Raw genomic sequence first — 26,392 nt, forward strand, 5'->3', positions numbered from 1 at the left:
CCGCAGCCCTGTTCCGCTACTCATCCTAGGCCCTCTGCTAAAAACATGACAACTACTTGGAAAGACAAGACAGGCCACCAGCAAGAGTTTAAGGGGGCCGCCTGTCAGAAAGTAGGACTGTATCTACATTACGTTTTCTGGTCCCTGGTAACTATACTATGGTTATGGATCAGAATGTCTTTTTCTTAGGAAATACACATTGAAGTACTGTCAGGTAAAGAGACGTGGTGGGTGCAACTTCCTATGTGCCAGGCATTATTCTAACTGCTTTACCTGGACTATTTTAGTAAATCCTCAGAGCAATCCTCTGAGGGAGACGCCAAAACTAGCACTGTCTTCATTTCAGAGGAGAAAATCCAGGCATGAAGAGGATGAGCAACTTGCCAAAAGCCACAGCTAGTGAGGGGAGACTGAAGCCTGCCAACTCAAGGCCTCACCCTGGACTCTATACTTGGAACAAACTGTGGGTTGTCCCCAGAAGCCAGCAACAGTATGAAGGTGGTGCCAGGGACACTCTGGTAGGAGGTGGAACCTGTGCTGGGAGACTGACCAGGTCACTGATGTGACAGGCAGCGCATCTGCCTCATTTAGTCATGTTTCCTCTGGGGCCCACAGGAGTCAGCCCTTCCTGAGCCCCACAGGACTTGTCTCCCAGACAGGGCCACAGGGGGGCACAGCCTGGTGACAGGGAGGGAGCTAGTCCCTTTGGAAAAAAACTGAGAAAGGTGGAAAGAAAGACATCTAGCTCAGAATTTAATGTGCTGAATTTATCTTATTTGTTATTACCCTAAATGACACTGGGCAAAAAAAACGTTTCCTTCTGAAAAGTCCTGGGTTAACATCCTGGCTGAATCCAGGAACCTAATCAACTTCAGCTCATTTCACTTTGAGATTTCCAAGGCCACCAATCAAGACCCCAGTATGGGCACAAGTGCCACGCCCTTGATTGGGACCCCATCACTCACTGGAGGCAAAGCTGTTGCAGGGACCCTCAGTCCCCCACTCTGAGGTCTGTGGGGGACTGAGGAAGGCCTGCCTTCGCCAACGCTGTCAAAGCGCACAGCTCTTTCCACGCTCCTCAAATCCTGTTTCTCAGAAGCGAGAGCTGTGGAGTACAGGGGCTTCAAAGGGCAGGTTCACGGAGCCAGAGCCCAGCGCACAGGGCCAGCATCGAGGGCAACAGGCAGGCCGTGCAGCTGGGGACCCACAGGCCGTCTCTTCAGCAACAAGGACAGAAGGAAAGTGGCATGACCAGCTTGCCTTCCCCCTCCAGTCACCCTGCCATCCTTGACCCTGACACCCCACTCGCCTCCTCCGTGAAGCCACCATGACCACGTCCTAGCAAAATGGTTCTCTGTAGACTCCGGGACCACAGTCCCTGGGACTGCTCGGCCCAGTACCCTGTGTCCATGCTGAGTCATCTTTGCACGAGTGTGTTTTAGTTCCCCAATCTGCCTGTCGGCACCTTGATAATGAAATCTGTTGTCCTTCATTCCCTAGAACGCTGGGTACAATGACCAAAGAAGGCACTTAATACATATACCTGTAAATATAATAATTTGTATTGTAAAATTTTATTTTTATAAATAATAATTTTATTTGTTTGATTTGTATTTTCAGTGCTCAGGAATACAATGTTTTGATAGAGGAAGACATGGAAAAGCTGACACTGAGGCTGACAGTATAGCCCTCTTCCTTGAAAAGATACACCAACCACTCTCCCTGCAAGATACTCACAACAGCCCACACTCACATTTGCAGAGCGTGGGGCTCAGACCCAGGGACGTGCCTCAGCGAGGCAGAGGAGCAGGTGAGACACAGTCTAGGTTCCAAAATTGTTTTCAGAAGGAAAAGTTTCTTAGAGCTGTTACTGTAAGGGTTTCTACTGTCATTAGCACTGCTGCCTCACAAATGACAGTGGCATTTTCTTTCTAACCTTAATTCATGCTAAATTTTAGCAAATACAAAATGAGAGAGATAATCAAGACACCTGAGTCAGGGCGCATGCCCACAGCCAACAACACAGGCAAAAAACCGATTCCACTGTGCTTGACCCTAAGTGCAATCAAAGAGTAGAACACGAGGAGCTTCCTCTATGCAGACACAGAGCAGACTGAGTAAGTTGACTCCTATGCAGGAGTAAGGAGAAAGCATGCTTTGTTCTCCTGCACTACACTGACTTAGAGACAAGAAGTCCTGTGACATTCCAAGTTCTGAAGGCGGAGAGGAAGTGGCACCCCCACAAGCAATCCCCCTAGAGATGCTGTCCACCTGCTGCAGACGCAGGCTGGTGGGGCCTGCAGACTCCCCCAAGCCTCACCGTGCAGCTGAGGGTGGAAGCAGACACTCTCTGCTCTTGGCTACAGACCAAGGGGAGGAAAGTGCACTGATATGATACCAGATCACCCTCAGTACCACAAAGAACAGACCAGCCATGGCAAAACCAAATGTGACAAGCAGGTCAGCTGCCTGTGAGCTGGCAGAGAGGCCAGGCCCAGCAAGCCCCCTTCAGCCCTTCCCCAGGGGACAGAGGAGGCGGGAAACACCCAGCACCTCTGAGGATGAACTCGCCTTTGGACACCTGAGCCTATGCTTCATGTGAAGGAGGTCCGGCCGTGCAGACAGCAGCAGGCACACAGCAAGCAGCAAGATGATGATGCAGACCGCACTCTTCATGTGAACCCCCAGAGCAGCTGTACACGGCAGGAATCATTCCCATTTCATGGACAGAGACACTAAGCCTTAAGGAGTTCAGCCACCTTCCATAAGCAAGAGCTTGAACCCAGGTTCACGTGAAGCCAGAGCCCTCATCCTGCCCTTTGTCGTTCTGTCTCCAGACTCTCCCATCTTCTTAAAAGACAGCATGTTGTCAACAACCTCCCATTTTGGCTACAAGGGAACAAGCCTAGTTACACCTGAACAGTAGGGACCAACAGTTTGCCAACAGGATCTTAAGATTCCTCTGTTAGGATACAAAGTACTACAGCATATGTAAGACAGACAACAAGGTCCTCCTGTAGAACATAGAGACCTGTATTCAATATCCTGTGATAAACCAACATGGAGAAGAGGAGGAAAAAAATATATATATAACTGAATCACTATTGTACAGCAGAAATTAAGACAACATTGTAAATCAACTATCAGTTCAGTTCAGTCGCTCAGTCATGTCCGACTCTTTGCGACCTCATGAATCGCAGCACACCAGGCCTCCCTGTCCATCACCAACTCCCAGAGTTCACTCAGACTCACGTCCATGATGCCATCTATACTTCAATTTATACTTCATCTATACTTCAACTATACTTCAATTTAAAAAGAGATTCTTCTCTTAGCACAGACTCTCAGAGGTCTTTGGGCAATGCTGAGCCATTTATAGATGGAGAAGCTTCACTTGGCTTCTAAACAAAACTAAAGAGTTCATATTTTTAAAATGAAAAGATATTTGGAAATTGGCTTTAAACACCAGGAAATACTGAGGAGAAAGTGAGAGAGGCAGGGAGGAAGGGACCTGAGGCAGGGAAAAAGACCCCTGGCGAGGGTCAGTGCTGTGAAGCATCCTTGACCTCGACACACTTCCTTAGGCCCAGGAAACAGGACACAACGAAACACAGGATGCAACAAGCCACTCTCAGAGTCGCCCAGCCATGTCTCCAGGTGCCTTCTCTCTCCTTCCTCTTCACAAAAGCCACCAGATCAGTCAATGAACTTTGTACTTGGACCTCACCTTCTTCCAGCTCAAGAAATGCTCACAGCCTCAACCTGGGGCTTTACCTGAGAAACAACCCACTCCAGTACCAAACAGAAAAAATACACAATTACAACCTTTTTAAACCCCCAACAAACTTTTTTTTCCTATTTTCTTGTTTTAATTACATGCTTGAACACAGACTCTATATATCCTTCTTTATTTAAAATTATTTTAAAATAGTGGCTTAAAATTACTTCCAAAAATTCTCTAAAACCAGTATGAAGAATACTGTCAATAATTACTTCTTGGGATCAGTCAGTGCTTCTCAGATATGCAGCAGAAAGCCTCTCCCAAACAAAACACAGGCCGCTCAAAGTGGAAGGAACTTCTGACTCTCAGACATACCCTCTTTCTATCCTAAAAGAAAACATTGCCTTTGTGACAACACAAACCTCTTCTCTTAACCAAAAACAACATCTTTCCCACATCCCAGGGTCAGGGCCGCCTACCATTTGCAAACACACCACAGCTGAATGGCGCGAGGTGGGCAGGAAGGACTTACAGCTGAAGATGCCCGGAGGGGGGTGCTCTGTCACCAGGAGGCAGTTTTCTTCGTCACTGTTGTCCCCACAGTCGTTCTGCTGGTTACAGACCAGGGAACCCAGATACAAGCACTGCCCGCTGGTGCAGGTGAATTTGCACTCTGAAAAAGCACAACACAAAGCATGGAGTTGTCAATGCCAGCCTGAGGCTCCTCAGCTGCCGCTTCTCCGCCCCCGTCTGTATGCTGTGATGGTCTGGGAACCCATCTACCTAGAGAACCCAGGGAACCGAGCTCAGACAGGGCCCAGGAGCACTCAGGCCTGCCGGACCTCACTCACCCCCTACCTCTGACCCACATAATAATAGCACAGGTGCTTTCTTTACACAACATGCCCAGCAAGAGTCACAGTTATGGAGCTCTTTGCTTGAAAAAAATCCTTGTCAGTCTTCACTGCCACCAAGGAAGAAGGATCCAGTGCAGCAGCAGTGAAAAATGTGCTCTGAACAGTCCAAGGTACTCTGCCTCAGACTTCCAGTCCAAGTACCCTTCAGAGCAGCCTGAAAAAATTACCCAACTGTCATCAGAACACCATCAGGTATTTTAAAAGTCCTTCAGAACTGGAACTGGCAAATAGCACTATTTCTCTTCTACGTTCAAAAGCACTGAATGAAAGAATGTATGAATGCTTTTCTGTGTTTTCCTGTGTACAGAATGTGCAGAAGTGTTCTCATTAGCTTCTTAGAACTATCATAGAAGCATTCATGGAAGCAGGTAAGAATGCCTTAACATTCTCTGCAAACAAAAGGCATATCAATACATGCAAGGTATCAAATACATGGGAAACAGTCTGAAAGGATGCTCGCCAAAACACAAACAGTGACACTTCTGGGTGCTGGGATCATTGGTAATCTGTAGTTCCTTCTGACTTGTGTGTACCATTTTATAATCAGGAAAATATAAAGCCTATTTTAAAGTGAGAAAAACCTCTGAAACCAAATGTTCATAGAATTCTAAACCCACAATAATGAAGTACCTATAACATCATACAAACAGAAATCCAGACACACAGTTCCAGCCCCACTGTCTCAGTCACACTATGAGGCACGGAGCTCAGGGGGGCACCCCCAGGAAGAGCAGCAGTAAAAGCACAGACACCAGCTGGCAGTTCCTGCCTGAGGACCTGCTGCAGAGCGCTGGGGTGGAGAGGAGCGCAGATCCCGCAGAGCCACGGCCTGCAGTGCAGGAGTAATGTTGAGGGCCGGACGGCGTGCTGATGACCAGGCTGGTACTGTATCTATAGGCTTTAATAAGTAAATGTTAGTCACTCAGTCGTGCCCAACTCTTTGCGACCCCATGGACTGCAGCCCACCAGGCTCCTCTGTCCATGAGATTTTCCAGGCAAGGATACCGGAGTGGGTTGCCTTTTCCTTCTCCAGGGGATCTTCCCGACCCAGGGATCTAGGGCCTCTGCTAAGTCGCTTCAGTCGTGTCGACTCTGTGCGACCCCATAGATGGCAGCCCGCCAGGCTCAGCCATCCCTGGGATTCTCCAGGCAAGAACACCAGAGTGGGTTGCCATTTCCTTCTCCAGTGCATGAAAGTGAAAGGTGAAAGTGAAGTCGCTCAGTCTAGGGCCTCTAAAAAGGATCTAACTGCACAGCCCTGAGCATTTAACGCACATCCATCAAGACTAACCCTGCACACCCCACTCACAACAGCTCCACGGAGGAGCAATAAGAGTTCTGAACTGCCCACTAACATGTGCGCACGTCCCTGAGGACCACAACCAACCTGCAGGACCCACTAGATGGCTGCACAGGCGTTCACAGCACAAACCTGGGCCCCAACAGGGGAAACAGGGGTGAAAGTGCAGCGGTGACCCTCAGGTATTGTGACCACTGAGCCTCAGGACTCTTTCCCTCAAGCCACTCTTTCATTCATTCATTCAAGAGTCCTCACTACTCTGGCAAGGAGCGTGGCCACAGGTGCCAAGAATGAAACAGACAGTTCCGTCTACGAGTTTCTCCTTCAGCTCTTAAACTAAACACTGTGTTTTCCTCAGGCAAGAACAAGACTCTTAGCCTCTCAACTGCTTCCTGGTCAACGTGGTGTTGGGATTAAAGCAGTGACTCTGCATCCTCCTCTGATAGCCTAGGGCCCAGAGGATATGGGGTTTGGGGTCAATGAGTGTCCCCACAGGATTGCTAAGTCTGTGCGCAGGTAAGATTCCCTCGAGATTCCTCTGCAAGACAGCATCCTCCAGCTGAAAAATCTGAAAGCTACCTATTGCCTTACATTCTAAAAGTCCTTCCAATTCTTAGAAACCATAATTCAACAGTTTTAAAAAAGAAATGTTATTTGACACTCTACTTGAGCCCTTTGGTACTTCCGGTGCTCATTCTTCATTATTCTAATGATTATCCTAATGACAGGTGCTGAACTCTGGACAGGAATCACACTGATCACCAGTGGACACAGTGATCAATACACCGACTGGACACATTGATCCGAACTGGACACAGTGATCATTCTGGACACACTGATCATCAATACCCCCTCCACGGGATCCTTCGCAGCAGCATCACAAACATGCTGTAACCTCCGCGTCTTTAAAATACAATGCTCTGGGCCACTCTCACATGTTTCCACTCCCAGGGCTCAGGCCTGTTTCTTCTCAGCAAATCTGGTCAGGCTTTGGCCCCATCACTGCACTCCAGGCCCTGGACGCCCTCCATGTCAACTCCAGGGCAGCACCTAGGCCATGTCTCGTCCACAGGGTCACAGAGTCAGATGAGACACAGTGACTGAACAAGACTGCATGTATGCTTCTGATAAACGTGGAAGTGGAGCAGCCGTAGAAGCATACTCAGGTCACCTCCATGGTAAGCAGGTGCTGTCCAGTATTGATGCACAGTAGCACATGCAACTGAAACAAGTCCGGGTGCTGTCCACAGAGCTCTCTCCCAAACACTCTTCAGAGGAAAAACTGAAGGAAAACTCCCAGAGAAAAGTCTTAAAATCCCCAGCACCATGTGCTTTATTATCCTCCGTAGTGCATCAGACCACATTAAATTTATGGGCCACATGAAAGAGAAGGGGCCAACAGTCCTGGCCTAAAACTGCCATTAACAAACAGTCATTGTCTTTTATTGCTGAATCAGTGTCTGGGCTCCAAAGGTCAAGGACTCAAATCCGCCTTCAATCATCACACACTGATCTGAGCGCTGTCATCATCATAACTCACCTCATGGACCGTCCGCCTGGAGTACACGCACTTCACCCTGTGAGCCACCCTGCATGTCCCCTACCACTGCACCAGGGGGCCACACACAGAGGTCCCACAGTGAGCAGGGGCGGGTCTGAGCGCTGGGGAGAGTTAGGGTTACGCTCTGCCCCAGCCCATACCAGGCTCCCAGTCAAGGGCAGGCAGGAAGGCCGAATACGCTGGGACTCCAGAGTGGGCCGGTCCAGCACTACCGAGAGCAGGCTCCCTGGCATGGCTGGGATGGACAACAGACTAGTCCCTCAACATCCTGTCCTGTCTGGGTCCTACAGATGCCAGAGCCTCCGTCATCTCCAAGACAGAGAAAATGCCTTGCTGGGATTGGTCACATCACTCATGTCACCACTTAATCAAGATGGTTTACAGGCCACCATCATCTCAGAAAGCCACAAGACCTCAGCACCACTTCCCAGTCAAGACACCTGATCCTCATCAACTGGGGTCTCGAGGTCACCTGAGGGCTGGGGACTCAACAGGTGTCAGCAGTCAGGCGGGTGGTCTGAGTCCCAATCACACCACAGCATGAAACATGATGCACAACCAGACACAACTTTACCAGCTGCCATAAAGAAATAGAAAACTGGTGTCTTCAAAGCTATATAAGGATCATCACAAAACTTCACTCCGTCCAGGGGAAAGGATTAATAAGGGAGGAGCTGTCTCTCACACTAAGCGAACCATCCACTGCAGAGGACAGAGATGTCAGTGGGACAGGGTCCAGGAGCACAGGGTCCTCACACTCACCCTACCAGGTGGGCCAAGGCCAACAGGTCCCCAGTGAGACACCCACACACGTGCATACTGACACCCTCTCACTCGACATAATCTCCATGCCTGTGGTACTGACGTATGAGATGGAGAACAAGACTTGTGGCTGAGATTCAATTATGCCAGCACTGTCTTCAGAGAAGTGGTGATACCCTCTTGTGAGCTCACGGCCTCCATTCTCAGATCGCACATTCTCACCAAGGCTACTGGCCTGGTCACAAACTCCAGCTCTGCCGTCAACCAGCTGCACTGCACAGTCTCCTTCAGGCTCAGTTTCTTCACATATAAAATACCTGCTGTGAAGACTCAACAGATGCCGTACATGCAATGCTCAATACAGTGTCTGACTCGTGGCACATGCACAACCAAACGGAAGCTAACAACATACCTGATTTTTTTTTTCATATCTGATATTATAATCATTATCAGCACCTCAAAAAACAGACTGGGGATCATGGAAGTAACTTCTGGATTTCACCAGAGCAGATGTGAACTTTAAAACTTTTCCAAAGCTAAATGGGTAACAGGTAACAATCACAAAAAAACAGACAGACTGGGAGCCACAGTTATAATGTCCACATGATCTCCACAGGGGCCCCTCTGCATCAGGATTGGCACGTCTGTCCCCCATGAATGAGGGTGCCATGTCACAGCTACTTTTATATCAAACAAAAGTATGTCTTCAACAGGTTTCTCTCAAAACTATATTTTTCTTTCATTACGTTTATAACCCACATATTAATGATTTCCATTCTTTGCATGCATTTCTAAAATATTACAATTGAAATGCACATTAAAACAGTTCCTGAATTTGTATGCATGCAGGCTTAGTTGCTACAGTCAAGTCCAACTCTTTGCAACCCAATGGACTGTAGCCTGCCAGGCTCCTCTGTCCATGGGATTCCCAGGCAAGAATACTAGAGTGGGTTGTCATGCCCTTCTCCAGGCCTGAATTTGTATAATTACTTTTTAAAAATCTAAACGCAAATTTAAAATAACAACTAAAGATAGTTTGGGGAAAGAAAGTTTTATAGAGCAATAGTTCCTGTGGACCATGCTCTGACAGCTGACTCACACTGTGAACATCTCCACATCTGGCACAGTGGACGCTCGAGGTGAGCAGTCCAGGCCAGAGAGGGTTCCAAGGCTGAGCCCAGATCCGAGGTCACAGGTCACTGCACCCCATGCCCTCAGACTTCTAGACACAGCATTAGGAGCACAGCAAATGGCACAGATGTAAAGTGACAGCAAAGCTGCTTGAGACACAGCATGCACCTTTGACAAGAAGGGTCAAGTTCACAGTGCAAAATCACACATCTGAAATGTTCAAGAAAGGATTCCAGTTTCCAAAGCGTGTCTTGGCCCTACAGCATACTGATCAAGAAATAACAGAATTTGAAATCTCTGGCTTTTTAGTAAAATATACTTAAAAGAGGAAGTAAAAGTCATTTCCCAGGCCACACTAACCATGGGGGTGGGGGCTGGGACCATGACATTGAGATTTATCATAAGAAATATATATTTGGTCTCAGTCACAAATCACAAAAGCTCTGATTCAGGGCTCCTAAAACCCTTGGAATTTCCTAAATGGTAAGAGCCATGAAGGTGTCTTTTGTTATTCATGCCAAGGCCCTGGTTAATGAGGTGACTTTGGGAAGCCCCTAAGGATAGGACTGGTTGCCAGGGGAACCACCCACGGGATCAGAAGGCTGGCACTTTCAGCCCCACCCTCAGGCCTCTGTTGGAGGAGAAGGGCTGGAGACTGAGCCTATCCCAATGGCCAGTGAGCTCACCACTCCTGCCAGGATGATGAGACCTCCATAACACCCCAGAGTACAGAGTCAGAGGGCTTCCAGGCTGGTGATCATGGGAGGTCTGGGGAAGGTGGTGCCTGAGAGGATGTCAGGCTCCACACCCTTTCCTTACACCACTGTGCCCTGGCCTTTCTTGACCAGTAACATTATTACTCAACTGCATTCCTGAGTTCTGTGAGCCACTCCAGGAAGTCTACCAAATCTCAGGAGGGACCACAAGAACCTCCAATTGATCAGCCAGTTGGTCAGAAGCACAGGGGTGACCACCTGGACTTGGGACTCGTGTCCGAAGAAGGCAGTGCCTCCGGGTCTGGGCCACTTCAGGCATAAAGGGTCAAAACCGACAAAGCTGCAGGACATCAAGCTGTCGCAGTTGCCTGGTGCAGGAAACATCCACATGGCTAGTGGCCAGTGCTGTGTGTAGACACAGAAAACAGAAGAGTTTTTTGCTTTACCAACAAAAACCCTGGCACATAGCCTGCATGTGGCTCTGAAGCTGGCCAGTCTCTTTCACCAAGATGGTCCCTGTCCTCCTCCCAGCCCCTGCCATTCTCCCTTCATCCTGGGACCTATACGCAACAGGAAAAACCCATCTTAAGGCCACAGACTTCCCATGCCTTTCTTGTAGAAATGAAACCTGTGAGGACCAGTCTGAAGTCTGTTGTTTACACTTCAGGTCCTACAAAGACACAACCATGAGGTTTCTACAAAGACACCCTCCAACCAAAGACAACTACTGAACTTTGGGACCCAGAGGTACAGAGTCATCAAATCACACAGGTGACCATCATATTAATTCCTGACTTCACATAGAAACTGAGGCCCAGAGAAGTTAGGAAACTCACCCAAGGTCACACAACTAAATAAGGAAAGAAATAGTAACATACCCCCTCATCGACCTCTGGTATCAAAGCAAATGGCCAGGGGTTTAGTATCTGTCCTCAGATGCACTCTTTTAATATTATAAAGCAGTAAAATTAAACTATACTGGACACATACAAATAATTATTCCTTTTTATCACAAAGGAACAGTTATTTTGGGTTCATTATCTTGATATTTTCGTTTTTACTTAAAAAAAAAAGAAAAATTGTAAGATATGGATAAGTAAATCTAAGAAAGGAAACCTCATTATGTATTGCTATCACCCGGAGATAGCCACCAGTAACATTTTGGTGCACATCCACCTATACTGTCTTTGTTCTTTGAGTATAAAAATTAAAGGATCGCCTTCTTCCTATTGCTTTATGACCTACTTTTTTCACTTAAAAATACAAGCATTTCTCCAGAACGTGAAACACTAAAACATCCTTTGTAGTAGCTACAGGGAATTTCATCACAATGATATATCATAGTTACTTAACCATGTGTTATTCTGGGACTGGTTTACTCTACCTTTTTTTTTTCTTTTTGCCATGCCACAAGGCTTGTGAGATATTATTTCCCCAACCAGTGATTGAACCCAGGCCCTTGGCAGTGACATCATGGAGTCCTAACCATTGGAACTACCAGAGACTTTCTCATCATATTTTAATATTGCTATATTTCTAAATTTAAATTCTGCCACCAGAGTCAGCAATTCCCTTTAGTCTCCAGTCATCTGCAAATTTGATAAGCATGTTTTTTTAATCACTTTTCCCCAAGTGCTTGACAAGAAAGCCTGGGGACACAGCCATTAGAGTCCCTACCTGGCTGATGCTATTCATTCATTGACATGCTTTGGGATCACCAAATAGAAACTCAAGTTATTCAAGGGTCTTCCAGTCATGACAAATATTCAGTGTTTCCTTCATTCACTATATATACTAAATGTATTATAAGCAGCACTGACAAAGGAGCTATAAAAATATCTGCAAAGAGTTAGGAATACTAACATAAATGAGAACTTTTATGACTCCTGTTCACAAAAAAGTACCTAGATTTGGCATTCCAAAAATTGTGTTTTTCACTTAAAAATCAAAAAGACTTTAAAATATTTCATAAATTTCTTTTTAATTAGAAAAAAAATCCCTGCAATGCCAGAAACTGTTTGGGAAACACATTGAGATTGTTAAAATTGTTTAAGTCACTAGAGATAAAAATCTTTTAATTCAAGATTTAGCTACTGGGCAACTTCCACTGCCAAGCCATGAGCTTCTGGAAACAGATGTTCATATGAAAGCATGAATTCATGCCACAGCAGCAAGTCCTGGAACCAGGGCAGTAGCTTGTCGGTTCTGACCTTGTCTGCCTGGAGCGGCCTGGACCCGCGACACTGCCCCTTCAGACACAAGTCCCAAGTCCAGGTGGTCACCTGTGCTTCTGACTACCCAGCGATCAATTGGAGGACGGGTTTCCGTGCCAGGCTTGGCAGCTGAGGAGGGTTCTGGAGAGCTGAGCTGCACATGCTCCTCTGAAGCAGCCACCACACTCGTCTTCCTGGGCCCTGATCAGCCAGGGGCCCTCCCCAACCTGGGACTCCAGGAGGGGGCTCCTGTGTTTCACATGCTCAGCTGCTCCAGCTGTGCTTCTCCTGTGAGAGCTGCACGTGGCCTTGTTGGCTGTCAAACCAGCAAAGGGAGCAGGGCTGGCCCTGGTGAGCGTCCACGAGCAGGGAGGGCAGCGGGGGCCGAGCCTCAAGCTCTCTCCAGGCACCTGACACCCCAACCTGCCTGCTATACACAACCGGGAAACCAACAAACTCGTGGGGCTCTCAGAGTGAGAAACACAGTCACTTCTTATAATTTTCCCACCATCCCTCCCTTAATAGAAAAAAACCTCTTTTATGTAAAACTGTTTTCCCTGGATTCCATGACGTTCTTCAGCTTCAAGTGCCCCATTTTATAAATGAGGAGTCAAAGGCCCATAAGAATTAGTGGCTTCCTGGGATGTTAAGTGATTCAGACAAAGAACCAAGACCCAACTCAAAAGCCCCTGATCATGCCCTGGATCTGTGTACCATCCAGACAGAGCGGTTCCCTTCAAGGGGTGCAGACCAGACGAGGCAGAGAGGGGCACGTCCAAAAGTCCTTACAGGAGCAGGTCAGCGCTCAGAGTTGCCACCCACTACCACCTGCATGGGGGTGAGGCTCAGAGGGAGAACATACACATCGGCCATGATTGTTCCCTCCGAGTCCCCCAGCTCTGGGCAGACAGACCCCCTGACATATGCACCGCAAGGGATGGATTTTTTTCAGGGGCAGTGGCTCGTGGGACACTGTGTGCCCTACGACTCAACAAAGCAGAATCACAAAATGTCTGATGGTGTTTCAAATTCCTCGCTACAGAAAAGGATAAAACACCATAGTTTTGCCAAAATCATTCCCCACGGCAGCCTGAGCCCCAAGACACTGTAGGGCTTCAGCTCCTAAATGCAGACACACATTCAGCTCCTAGAACTGCTCAGCGTCTCGTTACCTACTAAGAGTGAAATAACATGCTCAGCTCAGCATAGAGGATTCTCACCTGTGAAAGCATTCGTGGCCTGAGAGCCAGCTTCCTGCATACTGCTCCCCAGCAGGCCTGGCTCCAGCTCCTCAGCTGTCCTGTCCCCAGGAACGTCCAGGAGGCCTCAGGTCACCTCCATCTCAGCTTGCTTGAGGCCATCTGCTGCTGTCTGGCTTCTGGGAGCATCTGACGCTGACCAGCCTGGCTCCCAGCCTGAGAGCAGGTGGTACCTGACACGGCACCCAGTCCAGCAGCACATACGCTGGGGGCACTGGTCACGTCAGCTGTCCAGTCAAAGAATGGAGGCCATGGTGGACCCAGGAGCCAGGAAGCTGTCCCATGGACACCAGCCTTCCCACATCAGAGGGAGGGCCTGACAGCCAGCATTCTCCAGAGGTCTCAGCTGCTCCAGGCAGGGAGGCTCAGGAAGGTCTGATCTGCAGCTCTCTGTGCTTTGCCTCTCCCCTTGCTGAAATTAAAAAGAAAGAGATCACCTTCCTGATGATCTGTAAAACCTGAATTCAGTAGACCACAGAGGCCAAGAAAGAAACGAAGACACCCCCAGAGCTATGCCTGAAACCACACTGCGGGTATGGTGGGGCAACCTCTCCTGCTGCTCTGTGAGGGGCCGGATGAGGGTGTCCTGTCCCCGGAACAAGACGCTGCCAGAGGCTCCGAGCAGCTCCAAGAACAGTGACAAAGGTCACATGCATCCAACACAGACACCTGGAGGAGAAACCCATTTCCTCAGCAGCTTCCCGAGGTCTTGGAAGTGGATCTGAGGTCCACACCCACTGCTGCCGGCACACCAGGAGGGACGGGGGTTGAGCTGCTTCAAAAAGTGACCCCCGAAGGGCAGGGGGTGGGGGGGGAACAAAGGCCAGTGATAAATTTCTTGAAAGAATATGAAGGAAAAGCAAATTTAACCTATAAACTGTTTCATATATACTACATAGAACATGATAATAAAAGTACTTTATAAGTACTTATCAGCTATTTTAATGCTGTTAAACTATAGCAACATCAACAACAAGAATGTTAGAAGCCCAAAGGACCAGACTTTTAAAACAGAATCCCAAATATGAATCTCTGGTATTGGAGAAAAGGAACCTTTTTTTCCATTATTATCACTTCATGCTAATCAATTTATAGTCAATTTTTAGAAAATATCACTTTATTCCTTTTTCAAACTAGAGAAAAGAAAAAAATTTAAGCAAACAGCACATAACAGAAAGAAGCCCTCTGTTAAAATCCTCCTGCTATAAACATAAGGTAATAAACATACAGACGAACCGGAAGGAAGGCTTTATGTATTAACGAAGCACCTTAATTATATTACAAAAGAAATTCAACTGCATTGCCCTCATGTACTTGCAGTAATAATCTCAGTTAATGAAGTGCAGCCCAGTAGGAGCCCTTAAATTTAATGAATAGGTAAAAAATTTAATTCAAAATCATTTATGTAATTGGTGGGTCTGAAGTGCTTGAAAAATGTGAGAAAATGTTCTTTCTCTGAATTTAAACATTCCATACCAAATGACTAATACCCACAGTTATCAGCATCCCACAGGCCAACACCAGCGTCTAAAGTGCCATGTGCCCTCGAGCCATCCACCTCAGGGAACAGAACTGCCAGATAAACAGAAAAGTCCACCTGCCCTACAACCCTGATAACCTTTTCTCTGGTCTAGGATGCTTTCAATGCACAGGAATACCAGACTGTATTTGTTCTCTTTCCCTGATCTCAAAGAGAAACACAAGTGCAGTAAGGCTTTTGCTGTTTTAATGAGGAGTTTTGTTTAATTATCTTGTTTTGTTACAAAAAGCATGCTACCTCAATTAAAAAAAAAAACACACACACAACAACCACCAAAGGATTTTTTGGCTATAGGAAAGACTGAGGCTGGTGTGGACTGAAACAGAAGAAACAACACACTCTTCCTTTCTTTTCTCTTCCTGTCTGTCACAATCACTAATGCTTAACTTTGCTTCTTCAAAAAAGAGAGATGGAGACAGGTGCGTAACAACTCCCTGAGGTCTTGGGCATAGATGGTCTTGGCCTGGATGTTTAGGGAATGACATGTGTGATTCCCAACACAGGCTGAAGGGACAGCATTTATTTTGATTATCTTGACTGACTGATGACAAGCATATTCCTACATACATTTGAAGTCTCCTTACAAGCATTTTCAAGCAAAAATGGAACTGTTAAGTGCCATAACAGTTTTCTTCCTAACCACTAACACAGAAAAGATGCCCTTTCTAAAAACACACAGAAAGAGGGGTGGGTCTCCACTGGGCTGAGAAACGAGGCGGGGGTGACTGGGACCCAGAGTCAGCAGAGGCACCACATGTCCATTTTCACAATTCAGTAACCAGTCAAAAATCAGGAAAAAGCTGCAGAAGCTGAACACATCTCAGTCCTGCCTGCCTCCCACCATTACAGGCCCTACTTACCTTCTGGTCTCAGAGGTGGCCCCTCGCCCACCCCTGGGGCTACATGCAGACAGAGCCAGGTGATCTGGCTCAGGGCCCTAGAAGAGCTGCGGGGTGCTCACAGTTCAGCCATCCCTCCATGGGGCAGCAAGCTCCATAGGGGTGTTTCCCTTGGGCACCTAAGGCGCTGCCTGGCAGGCATCAGTAGGATGAGCCTATTAACAATGGAGGAGTGGGCCGAGGCCGCTGGTCTACTGGACAGGTGAGTGGACCAAGGCGACTGGTGCTGGGAGGAGGAGTAGAGAGGCTCGGCTGACCCTACAAACCAGCCTGCCGCCCCGAGAGGAGCTGACAGCATCCAGGCTGAGAGGCTGTTCTCCTCTGGCTCTCATCTCTGAAGGGGCAGGGCCTGTGTGACCACCCCACGGTCACTACATAGCAAAGCACCCACACAGGCCCATGGAGCTCACTGCTCTGAAACTTCTCGAACCACAGGGACGACTCTAACCCCACAGAGGCCACAGACTCTGCCCTGAAATGAGTGCTCAGGAGTTGGGATCAGCACCTGGTCTCTGACCCTTCCAACCACTGTTTTTCCCATACTACTTCCGAGTCTCAGGTCACTCCAACACCCTGGTAACACTCAAATCAGGAAAACCTGGAGGGAAGAGGAAGAATAGAGAGAGAAAGAGGCAACTTACCCAGGATGCAAGGTCACAGAGTAACCTGGACTCATTCAAGAGCCCCCTCTATACAAGCACACTACCATCACCCTGTCATGGACACACTCACACACACATGTGCTGTTTACACCAAGAACATGGGCAGGACTAACCAGGAAATAAATCAATTCAACATTACACTTGAAATATATGGTTAAGTCCCTCCCATAACAGAGCAACAGTTACTAAGGAAATAGAGCACACAAGATGGAAAAACACTCCCACAGGAAGAGACATTTTTTAAAACGTGAACACCCACAAAACCTAACTAAGCTGCAGAATATGTTTACCACTTGTTCACAAAAATTCATATGAAATGCAGTGTCCCTAGAATCACTGAGGAGAGAAAAGAACTGCATTCCACAGACAAACCCTATCCTGAAAGCTCAATTGCAGAGACACGAGGTTTAGGCAACACAAGGTCACACACTGGGCACAGAGGCCAAAGTCAACAGAGAAGTCAAATCTCCTTTTCTAAAAACCTAGCAACATGAGTGCAAGTGCAGTGCATCAAGGATCAGCACCTCAGTTTCGTTTCTGATTTCCACACACCATGGACTGCTGGCCTCTTGGGCGTGCCGGTTACCTGGGTGACGGCCAGACAGACCAGCCCCAGGCTCTGGGTTGAAGAGGCCCCGCCTGAGGCCCCACACTGCTTGACCCTCAGAGTAAGGAGCACCAAGGGGTGAAGGGATGGTCCCACCCTCGACAAATCAAAGCACTGTAGCAGTGCGCCACACTGCTTACCAGAGGGAAAAAAAACTCAACTACCTACTGGTTGGCTTCCCTCATGGCTCAGCTGATAAAAAATGCACCTGCAATGCAGGAGACCTGGGTTCGATCCCTGGGTTGGGAAGATGCCCTGGAGAAGGGAAAGGCTACCCACTCCAGTATTCTGGCCTGGAGAATTCCATGGACCGTACAGTTGCAAAGAGTTGCAGCCATGTCTCTGGTCAAGGGAGATAGGACAGATGTGCACAAAAAGGACACAGCAAACGGGCCCAGAAAATCTGCATAGAAACCAAGTCTGAGACAAAGGGCTGTCTGCAAAGGGTTGCAAAGTCAGACGCAACTTTTACTTCACTCACTGGCTTGTTCATCGAAGGTCAAAATGGCAAAGGACTCTGAGCGAGACAGAGGTGAGAAAAAGAGGGACAAGAAACCTGAGGGTCTGCTTCTGGCCCAAGCCTGAAGCCCTCCACCCCACAGACAGACATGCAGACCTGGGCAGTGCCCGTCCATCTAGGACTTGCTCACAGGAGCCACCAGCCTGCCCTGGGTCAGGTTCAGCCAGGCTACAGCATCCTTGCACACCAGGAAGCGGCAGAGCTAAAGGTCCCTTCTGATCCAAGCAGGCCCCAGCGGCCATGTCTCTGGTCAAGGGAGATAGGACATATGTGCACAAAAAGGACACAGCAAACGGGCCCAGAAAATCTGCATAGAAACCAAGTCTGAGACAAAGGGCTGTCTGCATGACAGTACAGCTCTTTCTCACTGTTCTTCATCTCTGGAATTTGAGTGTACGACAATCTGCAGCTGTTATAACACAACCTCAAAGCCATCGAGCTCTGGGCAGCTCGATGGGCTCCAAGTAGTCAGAGGTAAAACATGCTTCAAATATGCACATAAGATGCAAACAAGGAAGGAGGCAATTCCATTAGACCATCCTTTAAAATGTCACCTCAGCAAATCCAAACACTTGATAAAACCTAAAGGACCTCCTTATTGCCAAATTCAGACTTAAATTGAAGAAAGTGGGGAAAACCACTAGACCATTCAGGTATGACCTAAATCAAATCCCTTATGACTATACAGTGGAAGTGAGAAATAGATTTAAGGGACTAGATCTGATAGACACAGAGTGCCTGATGAACTATGGAATGAGGTTCATGACATTGTATAGGACACAGGAATCAAGACCATCGGCAAGAAAAAGAAATGCAAAAAAGCAAAATGGCTGTCTAGAGAGGCCTTACAAATAGCTGTGAAAAGAAGAGAAGCGAAGAGCAAAGGAGAAAAGGAAAGATATAAGCATCTGAATGCAGAGTTCCAAAGAATAGCAAGGAGAGATAAGAAAGCCTTCCTCAGTGATCAATGCAAAGAAATAGAGGAAAACAACAGAATGGGAAAGACTAGGGATCTCTTCAAGAAAATCAGAGATACCAAGGGGACATTTCATGCAAAGATGGGCTTGATAAAGGACAGAAATGGTATGGAGCTAACAGAAGCAGAAGATACTAAGAAGAGGTGGCAAGAATACACAGAAGAACTGTACAAAAAAGATCTTCACGACCCAGATAATCATGATGGTGTGATCACTGACCTAGAGCCAGACATCCTGGAATGTGAAGTCAAAGGGGCCTTAGAAAGCATCACTACGAACAAAGCTAGTGGAGGTGATGGAATTCCAGTTGAGCTATTTCAAATCCTGAAAGATGATGCTGTGAAAGTGCTACACTCAATATGCCAGCAAATTTGGAAAACTCAGCAGCGGCCACAGGACTGGAAAAGGTCAGTTTTCATTCCAATCCCAAAGAAAGGCAATGCCAAAGAATGCTCAAACTACTGCACAATTGCACTCATCTCACACGCTAGTAAAGTAATGCTCAAAATTCTCCAAGCCAGGCTTCAGCAATACGTGAACCATGAACTTCCAGATGTTCAAGCTGGTTTTAGGAAAGGCAGAGGAACCAGAGATCAAATTGCCAACATCTGCTGGATCATCGAAAAAGCAAAAGAGTTCCAGAAAACATCTATTTCTGCTTTATTGACTATGCCAAAGCCTTTGACTGTGTGGATCACAATAAACTGTGGAAAATTCTGAAAGAGATGGGAATACCAGACCATCTCACCTGCCTCTTGAGAAATCTGTTTGCAGGTCAGGAAGCAACAGTTAGAACTGGACATGGAACAACAGACTGGTTCCAAATAGGAAAAGGAGTACATCAAGGCTGTATATTGTCACCTTGCTCATTTAACTTATATGCAGAGTACATCACGAGAAATGCTGGGCTGGAGGAAGCACAAGCTGGAATCAAGATTGCCAGGAGAAATATCAATAACCTCAGATATGCATATGACACCACCCTTATGGCAGAAAAGTGAAAAAGAACTAAAGAGCCTCTTGATGAAAGTGAAAGAGGAGAGTGAAAAAGTTGGCTTAAAGCTCAACATTCAGAAAACGAAGATCATGGCATCTGGTCCCATCACTTCATGGCAAATAGATGGGGAAACAGTGGAAACAGTGGCTGACTTTATTTTTTTGGACTCTAAAATCACTGCAGATGTTGACTGCAGCCATGCAATTAAAAGACGCTTACTCCTTGGAAGGAAAGTTATGACCAACCTAGACAGCATATTCAGAAGCACAGACATTACTTTGCCAACAAAGGTCCGTCTAGTCAAGGCTATGGTTTTTCCAGTGGTCATGTATGGATGTGAGAGTTGGACTGTGAAGAAAGCTGAGCGCCGAAGAATTGATGGTTTTGAACTGTGGTGGTGGAGAAGACTCTTGAGAGTCCCTTGGACTGCAAGGCGATCCAACCAGTCCATTCTAAAGGAGATCAATCCTGGGTGTTCATTGGAAGGACTGATGTTGAAACTGAAACTCCAATACTTTGGCCACCTGACGTGAAGACCTGACTCATTGGAAAAGACCCTGATGCTGGGAAAGATTGAAGGCAGGAGGAGAAGGGGACGACAGAGGATGAGATGGTTGGATGGCATCACCAACTCAATGGATATGGGTTTGGGTAGACTCCAGCAGTTGGTGATGGACAGGGCAGCCTGGCGTTCCGCAGTTCACGAGCTAGCAAAGAGTCGGACACGGCTGAGCGGCTGAACTGAAAGGACCTATAGCCTGAGCTCTACACAAACCAAGCTGGAGAACACTTCCCAGATACTTAAGCAGGAAAACTGTCCCTAATAAGTCAGCACAGATATCACCACCTGTTCATATCATCTTAGAGCAGGGGTTGGGGGGGGGGGGGGGGGGGGCGGGGGGTGCCCATATGTTTCCGTCTTCCCTTCATTCCAGGGAGGAGGACAAGGAGGCCCAGGAGGATAGCACACACTCAGGGGATGCGGGACGAGGACACAGCCAGACCAGAACTGGCTGTCAGTCTTGACTTGAGCTCCAGGTTCTCCCATAGACACAAACCAGCCAAAGGAAGAGGTTGAGGAGGGGCACAGTGCACACATGAACTTCCCGCCTGGGGGGGGTCAAGGGATCCTGAGACAATCGCCACTGTCCCAGGCCCAGCTCAGGCCATGCCCACGACACCAACATGCCCAAAGGGGAAGGTGCAGAAGGGCCAGGGCCTTGGTGCAGAGCCAGAGTCCTTAGGTGCACATACTCTGACCGAAGGGCCCCTGATCTAGGCTGAGCGTGTCAGGTCACCTCAAGAGTAGATGCCAGCCAAAGTCACCTCTCCCAGCCTGGAGTGAGGGGGCAGGCCAGCTCCTCAGCTAGCACTCTCCCTCACCCCTTTTCCACAGATAAAATCAGCTTACAATGGGCATGGTAGGGCCACGAAAAGGGGGCCCCGCAGGAGTAACGAGTGTGAGAAGCAAGGGAAGGCGGCTGGGAGCAGAAGAGAACAATGGGTCACGGAGCCCACCATCCACACATACTCCCACACCCCTGTCACCCGTCACAGCCACTGGGCCAACGCCTGCACGCCCGTGCCTCCCTCATGACCTCCTCACACTCTGGCCTACAGAACACCTCACAGGCTGCATCTTCTCGTTCAGTAACTTGTAGGGTCCTGACTTGCACGGCATTGTTTTAGGTGCAGGGGAGACAGCAGTGAGCAAAAGAAACCCAGTTCCCGTCCCCATGGCACCTGTACCTATCTCTGTGGAGGTGTTTCTAATGGAAACTTTTCTTGCTCATCTTTGCAGTCATAGCACTGACTATGCGGACTAGCATACAGCAGGTACCCAATAAATGCTGGTTCTACTGCACTGATCACATTGGGTCTTCGGTCAGTCACCCACTTGTCACTCTAATCCCTCTGCCCTGCCTCAGCTGCACAAAGCGCCAACAGCCTAGGACCCAAGGAGGCTCTGGCCACAAGGTATGCACACCAAGAGGGTGCTCCTCGTGGAGGGTCAGTCTGGACATCTGGAGCACAGGCAGGGCCAACCTCCACTCAAAACACACTGGAAGGACAGCTGTCCATACAGACAGGCCAGAGGGCAAAAGGCCAGGCTCTGAGGCAGCCGGCCCGGGATTTACCCTGGTCTAGGCCTCCTGCAGCTCTGCCGTTACTTAACCCTGAGCCTCAGCTTCCTCATCTGTCAAGTAGATGGCACCACCCTCAGAGAACTGCTGCTCATTTAATAAGAAGCCACGTATAAAACACACCACCAGTCAATGCTAAAGAAACAGTGCAGGACTTCCCTGGTGGCCCAGTGCCTTTGACTCCATGCTCCCAACGCAGGGGGCCCAGGTTCGATCCCTGGTCAGGGAACCAGATCCCACAGGCTGCAACTAAAAGATCTCACATGCCACAACAAAGAACGAAGATCCCACGTGCCACAACTAAGACCCGGACAGCCAAAGACTTTTTTTTTTTTTTTTTTAATGACAAAAAAGGAAACTTGCCTTTAAAAGGCAGAGCCAGCCATTACAGAAACACTGAGAGAGTTTCCTGGCTCCCTGGAAGGCTGGATGGGACAGTGCACCTGTCCTGAAGAGCAGCTGCTGAAGGGGCAGAGAATTCAGGGAAAGGCTGCATGGTATCTGACTAATGGGACTACACAACCCATTGCCGTGCACCTAGAGGCCTCTGGCCAAGCAAACAGGGCTCATCAGACCCAGTTTCCCCTGCCTTGGTAACAAAGGCCAGCGTGTGTGCCATCACACCAGAAGCAAATGAGTGTTATCCACGAGGGAAGCACCACTGCAGGTACAGTGAATCCCATCAAGCGTCCCCAGCAGGGGAGACAGACCTCCTGCAACACAGGACCAGCCTTCCCACCACCCAGGGGTGGGCAGTGCTGTCCTGCAGCAGCTGGACCGGTGTGCCTACCGTTGCTGAGTTTCCAAGGCTTCAGAGCATGCACCACACCACAGAAACCACTGCGTCCGCAACAGTGCACTCAGCCCGCTTCAGTGCTCACAGCACTGAGTGAAGCTGCCTGTCTTATGCGGCCCCCGTCAGATCTGGACAAGAGAATTCTAGGAATCCAACCAAGAAAACCACAGGGCTCTGGCAGCAGGAGGAAACTGTAAGCACCGAGTCTGGAGCCTGACGTCACTGCCCCTGCTCCCAACACTTGCCACAGCGGGCCAGGGTCTGGCGGCCCCAGGACTGAGGGCCCCCCATTGCACTGATACTGAAGGGCGACCTTCTCCACCCTGAAAGAAGCATCTTCTTTCTCTCTAAAACCAGCCCTTTTCTATTCCCTTCTTCCCCAGAGCCTCTTCCTCCAGATGGCAGCCCTCCTGAGGGGACGGGAGGGTCACAGCAGCATCGTCATCCCCCCACCCGCTCCGGGTGCTCTGGCAGCGAGAAGGAGGCGGCTTGATCGCGCTCCTCACAGGAGGGCAAGCGCTACTGCTTTTTACCCAAACAGCTTCTAGGCTGGTGTTCCCCCAAATATCCCAAGAGGAAGCATGAAATCATTAAAACTAAATTTTGTCTGTTTTGACTGAAAAATTGAATATACCGATAAATACATTGGAAATACAAAAATAACTGTAAGTAAATATGCAAGACTAATGTCAAAGAGCAAGGAGCTGCCTGTTCATTTGGGTCGGAGTCAGCGGCCACGACAGAGGATGAAGGTGGGGTTCACCCGGCTTTGGCTCTGACACAGCCACTCACGCATGGAGGTGCTGTGTTCAGAGGAGTAAGCATGGCTCTGGGGTCAAACAGACGGGGCTCAGAATAAGCATTCTGCTGAACACCCACCGCTCCCCCGATCAGGCCACACAACCTCTCTGAGCCTCAGTTACCTCATCTATTAAGGGGGCCGTTCATGTGACCGCAAGGCAGCAGTGCTGAGAACATATATGGTGGCATGCGTGTAGCCTCAGAACACCCGAGAGGCCCTCAAACACAGCCAAGGCAGGAATGGGGAGTAGGGAAGAAGGGCACGGACAACAGATCCTTGGGTGCGATGAGGATGGTGTGGTAAGTCGACTGGGCTGTGAGTGGGTGGGGTTCACTGAACATCACTGTGGGGATGAACAAACACTCAGTTCCAATCCAGGGCCTCCTAGACTGGAATTTAATATTCTCATCTTCAAACAATTACTTAAATGGGTCACCATCAGGTACACTTCTTTTTCCTTACCACAGACCAAATGTCCACCTGACTTGGCACCACCCATCAGCCCTGCTGTTCACCCCACAAGGCCCTTGTCCTTCCCAACACATGAGCCAGGCTCACAGATCACCCGCCAGCCACAGGTAATCCCTACATCAGAGAATCACTCCTATTAAAATGATTCATATCTTCACCTCCTTTGAATAAAAATGTTATTACATTCAACAAAATCATAAAAGAAATAATAACAAAGGGTGACATCTCAATAACTTAAACCAACACCCAGAAACAGTGGCCTGGGGGAAAAGGCAGTGACTGGCACCTTCAAGGGTGCTCTAGGAGCCCCACTTTTTCCCTGCCACACACACTGTCTCCAGGGCGAGTCCCAGCCACATTCAGCGGCTTGCATCCTGAGCTCAGAGGTACACTGGGCAGAAGAGGGTTGGGTGTGAGATGGGGATGCCACTGAGACTGGAAAGCAGTCTAGCTGCTCCACTACCATCCGTTTCCCTCCCGGTTCCCATAGTAACAGAGACCTCAGATCCCAGAACAGAGTAAAGACAGCACCGTGCCCAGTTTCCCTGCAATCTGTTTCCATGGGAACTAGAAGAGAAGGGATGGAGGCTGGGCAGCGGGACTGCCTGAGACATGCATCTCCGTCAGCTGGAGCCCCAGACAGGCTGGCACCCTGGCCCAGTGGTCTGCAGGCCTCCTCAGGAGTGCCACGTCCACTCAGGGATGGAGGCCCAGAGACAAGGATATTCACAGAAGGCTAGACGTAGGCCCTCTCAACACATTCGGCAGGTGACATCCCCTCTCTCTAAAAGGCCCCACAAGCCAGGGGTGACCCACTTCAGACCAGCAGTTACACATCTGGCCAGTTTACCCCAGATCTAGTCATCGGTCTGTCAGGAAACTGGGTCAGGATTCTACGGTTTTAACGAGCTCCACAGATGACTGTGATGCTCAGCCATCTGGGAAACCAATGACCTGGACCTGAACTCCCTGAAGTTGAAGGTGCTTGTGCACCCTGAGGAGCCTAGTGGGACACAGGTTTTAGACCAGCAGGTCTTGGAGGCCTGAAACCCTGCATTTCTAACCAGTTCCCAGACTGTACTGTTGCTGATGGTCCCTGGACCACATGTGAATAGTAAGATCTAGACTCCAATGCGGAGAAGGCAATGGCACCCCACTCCAGTACTCTTGCCTGGAAAAATCCCATGGATGGAGGAGCCTGGTGGGCTGCAGTCCATGGGGTTGCTAAGAGTCCAGCACGACTGAGCGACTTCACTTTCACTTTTCACTTTCATGCATTGGAAAAGGAAATGGCAACCCACTCCAGTGTTCTTGCCTGGAGAATCCCAGGGACGGGGGAGCCTGGTGGGCTGCCGTCTATGGGGTCTCACAGAGTCGGACACGACTGAAGCGACTTAGCAGTAGCAGCAACAGACTCCAATGAGTTTGGCCCTAGAACCTTTCCAGAGACCCAGACAGAGACTCTAACCATTCCCACGGGGCAGCCTACTCCATCTTCAGCCAGCAGTCCACTCCAGGTTGGGTCACAAAGGCTCTGGGGTCGCGCCTGCAGAGGCTGGAGTCATGGTTCACATTACTCCCTTGGCCTGTTTTCTCAGCCTCTGGAGACAATCCTGTCTGGATAAGGTTAACGGATAATCGGATTCTACATATAATCATCAGGGAAAACATGACTGCCTCTTCCAATTCTGATTACTCTAAGAAAAATAAAAGTAAATTCTGCATAGTTGAGCATTAAACTAGTGGTGGAAATGCTTAGAAAGTTAGAATATTTATTAATACAGATGTATTATCAAAGAAGAATGGAACTGTTCATGTACCATTGTAAAAGATGTAAAATTTTTGAAAAACTCTACAATTATTGTATGGAAGTAGCTCAGCTAGCCTTAAAATCCCTGTTCTTAAAAAAAAATAAAAATAAAAAAACTCAGAGTAAATAAGACAGCCTTCACATTTCAGCTAAAAGCTATTTATTTCAATATTGAACCCGCAAAATAGTTTAAAACACGTAAAATGCCAGTGTGTTACTCAAAAGCAAGTTACTGATTTTCTATTTTAAGAAACCTCCATTTTGCTTATGTATAAAAAAGGGAGCTATTTCAGTCTTTCATTACATATACTTTACATCTCTCTTAAAAAAGCCTAATATATATCAATCTTTGAAAATTAAAATATGAACAAAGAATCCAACTATAAACACCGAATTATGCTGTAGCTTATTTGAAAGATAATCTTCTAATTCTAAACACAAAAAAGGGAAAGAAATCCACACACAAGTCGGCACACAAGTAGCAACAAGAACCCAGAGTCTGCGGTCCTGGCTGGAGGGTCCGCAGGGGGGTGTCCACTGTGTCCATGGGTCCACTTCGGGTTGACATAAAGAAGCAATTCTTCCTG

The 26,392-nt window shown here is 48.2% G+C and overlaps 1 protein-coding gene across 12 annotated transcripts in view; it reads right to left on the minus strand.

Moving 5' to 3' along the window:
- The window catches only part of LDLRAD4 (low density lipoprotein receptor class A domain containing 4), a 158,698-nt gene that overhangs the window by 42,433 nt on the left and 89,873 nt on the right, over positions 1–26,392 (minus strand). For 9 of the 12 annotated variants that reach the window (XM_025273574.3, XM_044934505.2, XM_006051095.4 and 6 more), the window contains 2 exons: positions 13,542–13,992; positions 4,254–4,394 (listed from right to left, as the gene is read on the minus strand). In XM_025273574.3, coding sequence (XP_025129359.1) covers positions 4,254–4,394; positions 13,542–13,581 — 181 coding nt within the window. In that variant the 5' untranslated portion in view covers positions 13,582–13,992. Of the gene's footprint in view, positions 1–4,253; positions 4,395–13,541; positions 13,993–16,660; positions 16,866–26,392 lie in introns of those variants that run through there. The other 3 variants (XM_044934508.2, XM_025273576.3, XM_025273577.3) reach the window with 3 other exon arrangements.

This window comes from Bubalus bubalis, chromosome 22 (genome assembly GCF_019923935.1).
Source record: "Bubalus bubalis isolate 160015118507 breed Murrah chromosome 22, NDDB_SH_1, whole genome shotgun sequence".
In the NCBI taxonomy this organism is placed as follows: domain Eukaryota; kingdom Metazoa; phylum Chordata; class Mammalia; order Artiodactyla; family Bovidae; genus Bubalus; species Bubalus bubalis.